Genomic DNA, 9,257 nt, shown 5'->3' on the forward strand with positions numbered 1-9,257 from the left:
ATTGTATTGAATATGGAATCAATAAAAGATTATGGAAAAAATGGTGACTTTACAGAATTACAGAACTAATGTCATAATAATTGATCGGGTGGTCAAAATTTATGCTATTTGAATTGAATTTATTACTAGTTGGCTTCTTTTTCCAGTGATCGTGTGTTTTGTTTTGTTTTCATAATTTTCTTTCTAGGCCTATACATGCAATTCCTGAGCATATCTGCCGTGTACACCGTGCAATGATACGACGATGAGCGGAATATCGAGAAACATTCTGCACTGAACTCGATCCGGTATTAAAGATTTTTTTTTTTTCGATACAGGGGCCACGGAACCGCCCCCCTCCCCCCCCCCCCACACACACACACTTTTGACTCATCAAAAACAAACAAACAAACAAACAAACAAACAAACAAACAAACACACACACAAACAAACACACACACAAAACGGAAAAAAGCCGGGGGGGATGCAATAGGCCTATTAATACCTATGACTTTCAATTTCCGCCCTTCATTCTTAATTCCCATCTCAGCAATCATTTCAGAATGACTTCAGTTAACGTACTACTTATGATTAATTCTTTCACTAGTTTTACTACACAGCTGAGATTTGAGGTGTAGAATTAAGGTTTTTGTTGTTGAACATACGTTTAAAAGCAAGCAAAACAACTCTGACTAACAAAAAAAAAGATAAATAGATGAATTTATACCAGTGCACAGGCCAATGGGTCGAACTTGAATGAATGAATGAATGAATGAATGAATGAATGAATGAATGAATGAATGAATGAATGAATTAATTAATTAATTATTTATTACCAAATTTAAGTTCAAGTTTACAATCACAGATAATTTAATATACAATCATGAGAATACAATAATAATAATACAATTAACAGGAATACAAGACATGAAAGTATAGAATCAAACAATATGAATATGAAAGTACAAACATATTTACAAATGTTAACTCATCCAGTTAGTATTTGGTTGCGAGTTACTAATATTATCACCAGTGTCCAAGCCATGAGTTCAACGTCTCATAACTGTTTTGTTTCTCGTCGGATTTGGTTGAACGTCTGCCATTCAGTGAAAATTGCACACACACACATACCCACAACCACATGCAAACAAACACACACACACACACTATAGCACAGACACATGCAGTGACACAATTATTTTGATGATGCTGTTTATTCGTTTCCATTCAAACAAAGGACAGTGATAGGCTAAACAAGCCTTCCTTGCTTTTTAGCAGTGCACCCAGGCATTTCCAACAACTTTCTTTTGGTATTGATTTTTTTTTTCATAAAATCTACAACATTATTCTCAGTTCACATCGTTTGTTTATCGTTACATTGTCAAGTCATTGTGTATTCAAATTTTAAAATCATACTTGTCGGAGATGAAATAAACGAAATGGAAATGAAATATTATTTGTGATAATTTATAAGTATTTGAAAATGGTGAATTACAAAATAATTCTATTACGATTTTAGCTTATATATCACAACACTTTGTATGAAAATAAATACAAAGTTTAAGGTTCTTTATGTTGGCAAAACGAACAGAGGTTGTCTGTTTAAAATGAACACCAACCAAACGTCATTAAATGTTCCTTCATCGTGTAAACTATACACTTTTCAACAAAATGACTTGTTTTCTTAGCAAAGTAGAACTCCTCGGCTTGATATAATATATAATATGAGCTGCACGGTCTTGCATGCTACAGAGTGTCAGATACCAGTGCTGTTAATAGGAAGCTATAAAAAAAGTCGAAGTGCAAGCTCTTGCCCGCATTTATCTGCGGGAGACTTCATTGGGTGAAGTACAGCCCGCATAATAAGTCTACTCGTTGTATACATTCAAGTCGTGTAATACAGACAGACAGACGTATACAGTTTTAGTTGCCACAAGACACAAGGGGGAATTCCTTCGGTTTATATTCTCTCGCCTGACGAACAACGTTGCTAAGTGAATATGAATGGGAAGGTGGCACTCATCACAGGTAACTGACTGTCTATACATTTGTTTCTCCATTATTCTTTATCCATCGTTTTGCTTTCTTTCGTTTTTTTCTGTTCCTTTCATTGTTCAAGACAATGTCTTAAAGGTTTTGGAGGTCCCCTGCAGACCTTATCGAGATTTGCTCCGGAAGTGATATCACTGTGGTCAATATTGTGCGATGCTTCTATTTATCTGCATTTCATGCCAATGCTTTTGATTGTACCTAAAGGTCAAGTTTTATGCTTAGTCACATTTCCACATCTAATATCAGAGCTACAAAGTTATTACCTTACGCCATTGTACACTGCGTCAAATCGTTTGGTGTAAACAAAGTAAATAATGATAAATTATTGCTTGTAAATGTCAGTGCTTTTCAGTGGATAACCACGGACTTACTCTTGAGGTCATTTATGGGTGCACGTCGCGAATTCGACACCCAGGAATCATACAACCCACGAGTCATGCAGCCCATGAGTCATACAGCCCATGATTTTGGCTTTAAACAAACAAGGTCCACGAGACTGGTGCTGTAATGTCGAACTCGTGAGCTGTTATAACCTAGTGACGAACTCAAGGACCTTATTTTAATTTACCTATATAGTATCTACCTTACATACGGCAGAAAATGCAACATGACGGTTTAGCGCATGTCTTGTAGACATGCTGTAGCCTTGCAGCATGTTGCAGTGAAGAGAATGTCACGGTGGTGCTACAATAGCTCCTTTGAATGCATGGCAATTGAAGAGCAATGTATACCAGCACGTTGATGTTATGGTACCAGCGAATTGTCTGAGGTATTCTAAGGTAATTCCTGATAGCAGTAAGAATCAGTAAAAGCATTTTCTTTTTTTTTCTTTTTTTTTTTTTTTTTTTTACAGATCAGTGTCTGTGATGACTGAACTGAAGGCATGGTTTTGTTCAACCATAAAGATCACAAAAATTACTTTAAAGTTCATGACAGTAAGGACAAAAATTAGAAATGAAAACTGAGGGCACAAACACCACTAAGTAGAAATCAGCTTGTGTTCTTCACCTGCAATATGTGATAGCTAATAGTGAAACGAAAACATTGTATAATCAATTTGGACTACGTTACAGCAAGTAGAGTTATGGACAAATCTGATTGATGACGTCACGTGTAATATTCTCATCAGGAGCAAGCTCTGGAATTGGCGCGGGAATCGCCGAGCGTTTCGCTGAGCTCGGTTGTCGTCTGGCCCTAACTGGCCGGGACGCAGACAGACTTCTGGCCGTTGGAAAATCCTGCCAAGACCGCGGCCTCAGCGACAGTGACGTAAGATGTGTCCAAGTACAATGAAATATGGTTTTAAAAGAAATCAAAACCTACATATTTAATATAAACGTGGATTGAGAGGAAGCAGCGACACTAGTAGAACAATTAAATGAAAGTTTGAGGCAAGTCGAACAAATTTGATATATTGATTAAAAGCTATGATTTTTTTTTTAAAGTTTCGATGCCTTATATCGATAGATAAAATGACTACTACAAATCATGACGTCATGTATGGACAATAATGTAAATAAACTATAAAGAAACTTCAAATTATTTTCAGTTTTCCAGCATTACGAAAGAGCAGTTGCCTTACCTCTTTCAGAAAGCAGGGGAATTAGCATAGTATAGATAGGCAACAAGTCGATGAAAAATGGAACGCATAATGCCGGTATGATTAGTATAGATAGTTTTATGGCTATATTATAATAGAAAAGGAAATAATGGCAGCAGTTGTAGTAGATGTTGTTGTTGCTGTCGTTGTTATTGTTGTAGCAGCAGCAGTAGTAGTAGTAGTAGTAGTAGTAGTAGTAGTAGTAGTAGTAGCAACAGTAGTAGTAGTTGCTGTTGCTGTCGTTGTTATTGTTGTAGCAGTAGTAGTAGTAGTAGTAGCAGCAACAGTGAAATAGTAGTAGAAGTAGTTGTACAGGTATAGTGATATGAAATGACGTAGTGGCAGAAATCGAACGGAAGGGTTCGCCATATCTAGAGCAGATGTTACACTAAATCGCAACCATCACTATTTCTTATTCCCCTATATACAACAGGTCCTGCTCGTGGTTGCCGATATGACTATCGATGCAGACATCGATCGAATCTTCAACGAGACTGTCGATCGGTTTGGTCGGTTAGATATCTTGGTAAGAACTTTGCTGCTGCATCAGAGTATGTATTTCCTCTTGCACTCTTACTTTGATCACCTGATCACCGTTTGTCCTCTCTTGAGTATTTCAGAATTCTCTCCCTCTCTCTCTCCCTCTTTCTAAATTTTCATTGAACTTTTCATTTGTCAAATGAGGTTCATTAAGTGTGCTCTATATGAAACAACATACAATGTACATCAATGAATGAACGAATTTTCATTCTGGTTTGTGTGTTTGATATAGAACAGTAAATTCTTGATATAAGGCGGCATCTATCGCATTGCGATATCTAGGGGAATGCATTAAGGCCTGCTTTTTTCAATGTTATACAGTTAATTTCATGCATCTTTGCTTAGAGCTTATCATTATTATGATTGTATATAATGACGTATTTAGAATGTTGATTGTTCTGTTTTTAATTATATGTGTTTTTTTAACATTTTTTTCTTACAGTTTAAGATATTATATGCAATACTGTAATACCTATACGACACGAATAATTTGTGTTGAACATGGTTGAAACAAGATATAGAACAGTGCGTGGAGTATGTATCAGCGCGGATTGATAACTTGTATTTCATTTTGTTTATTCCATTTTCTTGTGTGCATCGATCCTGTATCTGTCTGCATGGTCTGAAACTTGCATGCTGACTAGTAAAGTCCAGTAAAGTGTGATTGTATTTGAAAGTGTTATAGCTTATGAACACCGTGTTGGTGAATTATTGTGCTGAATATGTTTTGTGACATTTTGATGAGTGTCTTGGTGTGGCGGCAAAGGAATATTATTATATGATATGGCGATATTTCGTCGGCATTATGTCTCGAAGCGCTCTGATTACCACAAAATGGTCGAAATGATCTATGCAAACAATAATCATTATGATATCTGGAATAAGAAGTTGTACCGGTAATACTATTGTAGTAAGGTCAGTGGTAGCAGCAGTAAAAATGGAAGTAAGAATTAGAAACCTTTAACAGGTTCCGCTTATTGAGAAGAAGAACGATGTATTATGTGCAATTAGCCACAAAGATATTGTTGAAAATCATTTGCAGAGTCGTTGGAACCAAACCTTAGATGGCATACTACAAGTTTTGATTCTTTCTTTCAGATCAATAACGCCGGACGACCAGCAAAATCGAGATTCTGTGAGCTGGACATGGAATTTTTCGACGCGGTCATGAGACTCAACCTTCGCTCCGTCATCTACCTTTCTAAGTTGGCGATACCTTATCTCAAGGAATCTAAAGGTGGGCTAAAATCAAGTTGACTTATACATGCGCTAACTTACTTGTAAGTGAAGTTTCCATTCAAATCATTGCAGATAAGCCAAGTTTTCCTGGGCAGGCCCATTACGTCCGTGTTATTTCCGGCCATTCATACACTACGTCAAAGGCATAATTTACCATTTGCAGATGAAACAAAAACCCAGCATTAGTGCTTTAAAATAGTTCTAAAATGTGAGTTAGGGATAGAAACAACCACTGTCAAAATTTTAATTCGTATAATCGATGTTAAGTGTTGTTAAATACACAAAATGTGAACAATACTTATAATAAAAATGTTTCCAGACTAAACCGTATACAGTTACGGTTTATTGAGAAAAACCCTGATATCTCCTTATAGTTTAGGTTTTATTGCAAATATTTCATATGGTAGGATGTTTTATGATACAACAGACCCACACATATGCATCAAATGTGATATCTTGAACATTTTTGAAATCACTGCTCCCAAAGGTAAACTGGACTTTTTTAACAATAAAAAGTCTCGGGAAACTTCACCCTATAAATACAGCCGATTCCGGGTTCCCTTGTTCATAGAGTCTGAAACGGCCTAAAACCCCGGTCAGTGGATGTTTAAAGTTTCACAACTATATCTCCCTATAGCGTTGGTACTACCTAGCGTTTCTCTTTCATTTGTCTTTGGCGCACATGCGACTTGGCTTTCACCTGGTGCACAGAAAGAAATTAGCGAGAATAATATAGCGAGTGTGTGTTGTGGTGCGTTCGGTATTCGATCTATGATATTGGTCGATACATTATTGATATGGTTACACCAAAACGTACACCGTTACCATTGCTATAGGTCGACGTCTTTCTTATAAAAGATCCATTTACTCAATTCCTTTAAAAAGTTATACATGTTATTGAATTCAAATAAAGTATAGTGTCAAATGTAAATTCAAATGCATAGAGGCAAAACAACAAGAAATCTCGATCAATTCCTCCTCTATTTGTGTGCATTTTCTCGCAAATTTTTTCTTGAAATGCCATCTGCTAATTTATAATTATGATTCATAATACTACTCTTGATTTGATTTTACTTTTGGATACAGGATGCGTTGTAAACATGTCAAGCGTCGCAAGCAAAACAACGGTAAAACTCATTTCATTATCTTGTTACAATCAAATAAGATTCGTTAACGTCTACTGATACTTTGGTCAGTTTTCCAGGAGCCCCAATACTAAACTTGCATTCATCCAAAATGTTCAGTCAATAGAAGGCACCTACTGTAGGTCAATAAGTGGAATTCTTAGTAAGGGTGGCAACATACTGTCCCGAAATCGACATAAGATGGCAATAAAAATGTATAGTATTATATGCTTATGATGATAATTCCTGATTAATTCTGTGTTATGTTTTGTTGGAAGAAAAATGAGAATGAAAATAAATGAATTGAATTGAATTGAAAAAAAAAAAATATGAACCTTCGCATGCCAAAGTCTTTTTTTTTTTTTTTGTTTGTTTGTTTGTTTGTTTGTTTGTTTGTTTGTTTGTTGTTGTTGTTTTTTTTTTGGGGGGGGGCCTTGCCTAGGATTTTGCCACCGCTCACAAAGTTGCTGCCAGAGCCTCAGAAACTCCATCCAAGGTCATATCATGATGGTTTAACATGCCCTCATCAATGGCTAGATCTTTTTACTATAACAGCCGAATTTGAACATCTTCTTTATCGTGTCTCAATACCTTGGCTTGATTGCGGGGTAGTGTGACGACTGTATTATGCGAGATTGAAATTCATAAATTGTGCTGTGAAAACTTCCAGCTTGTAATTCCTACCAGTTCCTTTAGTCTATTCAGCTTTTGAAAGGAAGAGAAATCTCAGACTAATCAGAATCTAAAACGTGTTCATTTACTCGAAAGAGTGTAGGCCCTACACACGTTTGTATGTGGTATAATATTATATAAGGTGTCTTATTTGAGTGTGTGTTAGCGTAAACAAATAATTCATTTCTTTCGGAGCACATGTCCTTGCTCTTGTAGTTTTTTTTTTGTTTGTTTTTTTTTTTGTTTTTTTTTTTTTACCAATACCATTTATCTTGATTTTTCCGTGCTTTTAGTGTGATTACAACCCAACGTATACGATATCGAAGGCAGCGCTGGATCAGTTCACCAAATCCTTTGCAGTAGGTACGTGACGTCATTCCACCATACCACATCGTCATACTGGTCACTAACGTTGATGGCCTGACTATTAATTAGTATTATGCAAAACAAGTGGCATCTTATAACGATGGTCCTGAAGGCATTAAGCATCAATCATCATAAGCCATCATTCAGTATTTTAGGATTTATGATGATGTGCGCAAGACAGACTAATTAACAACACTCATAATGAAAATAAAAAAATCATGGTGCATTTTTGCTTTAACAAAATGAATGCCTTTTCACCCCGTCTCATGTAATGATCCAAGTGTGCTACAGTGAAGCGATACAGTGAAGTTTCGTCACGTCATGTACCCCAAAAAAAAAAAAAACACACAAAAGAGAGCATCCTGTAACACCATGCCATTCGTTTAAATTGACAAACCTTGATAACTTACGTGTATACCAACAGAACATCCTATACATACTCTCAATGCCGAGTCCGCTGTAATAACCTCAGTACGTGCAAACAGCGTATGAACGCAGGATGGACATACTATTTGTGTTCGGGGTAAATACTGATTACGATCCGCCCCTCTCAATATTCATTCCATAAGATTTTATCGATGCGAATGAGAAAGTGATGATTTGTCGGCAATGATTCAATTGAAATCATTTCGATATCTTCATAACAAATTTATCTGTGCGTGTATTTACCACTATAAAATGTATTTTTCTGAATTTGGTTATCAATTTTCCAGAGATGGGTCCGTTCGGAGTTCGGGTGAATTCATTGAAGTAAGTTTATCAGAGAAGTATCTGATAAAACACAAATTTGCTTTTGACTTCATACAGCTAGTTCTCATTTTAAGAAAAAGATGATTAGTATTCTTCTCGCATGACTCGACATGGTCCATAAACTGTATTGCTGCATTTAAGGTTTACTTATGTTCGGGTGTGAAACCAACGTGACGGAGGTGCCAAAAGTATGTTTCTTATGTTTCGGCAAGAAAAAAAAAATACACAAGTGCATTTATATGCAGTGTACGTGACCTGTGTTGGTATCAGATGTGTATGGGAGGTAACATTTTCTTCCCTCCTTTCTCTTTTTTTTTTTCCACCCTCTACATTTGCTTTGGTCTTCTCCTCATTCTAGGGTACTAGGTGGGACAAGTTAACTTTTTACACAAACATGACAAAATACTTTGATAAGCTCACCAAGAAGTAGCGAATTTGTGTGTATATAATTGTGAGTGTGTGCGTGTTAGAGATACTATTTTTCTCCACTCTTTTTCTTAATGTAAATAAGAGCTTATTTGTTTAAATATTAAGACCGTTATATTTTTCACAATTGTCGTAGTAATGCAAGTTCTGACTGTTATATTAAGCGAATTACTTCAATGACCGCCACGCGTGTCTCTGTAATTATTACTTTATGGCAGCCCCGGAGTGATCCTCACCCCTCTCTACAGCCTGCTTGGAAAGTCTGACGAACAAGTTATCGAGTGGTCCAAGTCCATGCATCCCATTGGTCGGCACGGCACCGTGGATGAGGTTGTCAAGGCAACAGAGTATCTGGTATCCGATGCCGCGCGGTGTGTCACAGGTGTACTGATGTCAATAGATGGAGGAAGGTTCTTGATGTAGAAGTAGGGAAAAAGAAGGAAACTTGCATCTTGTACAATGGAAATATTTCGTGTTATAGTGTATACTAGTTATTCCAGCTGATGCAA

General features: G+C 36.5%; 1 protein-coding gene across 1 annotated transcript; it reads left to right on the plus strand.

Annotated features, from left to right (window-relative positions):
- The first annotated feature begins 1,979 nt into the window (after nt 1–1,979).
- LOC140240295 (uncharacterized oxidoreductase SSP0419-like) lies at nt 1,980–9,171 on the plus strand. The gene is made up of 8 exons (XM_072320078.1): nt 1,980–2,007; nt 3,161–3,300; nt 4,065–4,157; nt 5,270–5,408; nt 6,497–6,537; nt 7,500–7,569; nt 8,286–8,322; nt 8,967–9,171. The coding sequence occupies exons 1-8, from the start codon at nt 1,980–1,982 to the stop codon at nt 9,169–9,171; spliced, it is 753 nt and encodes a 250-aa protein (XP_072176179.1).
- Nucleotides 9,172–9,257: the final 86 nt, after the last annotated feature.

The sequence above is a fragment of the Diadema setosum genome, chromosome 16 (assembly GCF_964275005.1).
Source record: "Diadema setosum chromosome 16, eeDiaSeto1, whole genome shotgun sequence".
In the NCBI taxonomy this organism is placed as follows: domain Eukaryota; kingdom Metazoa; phylum Echinodermata; class Echinoidea; order Diadematoida; family Diadematidae; genus Diadema; species Diadema setosum.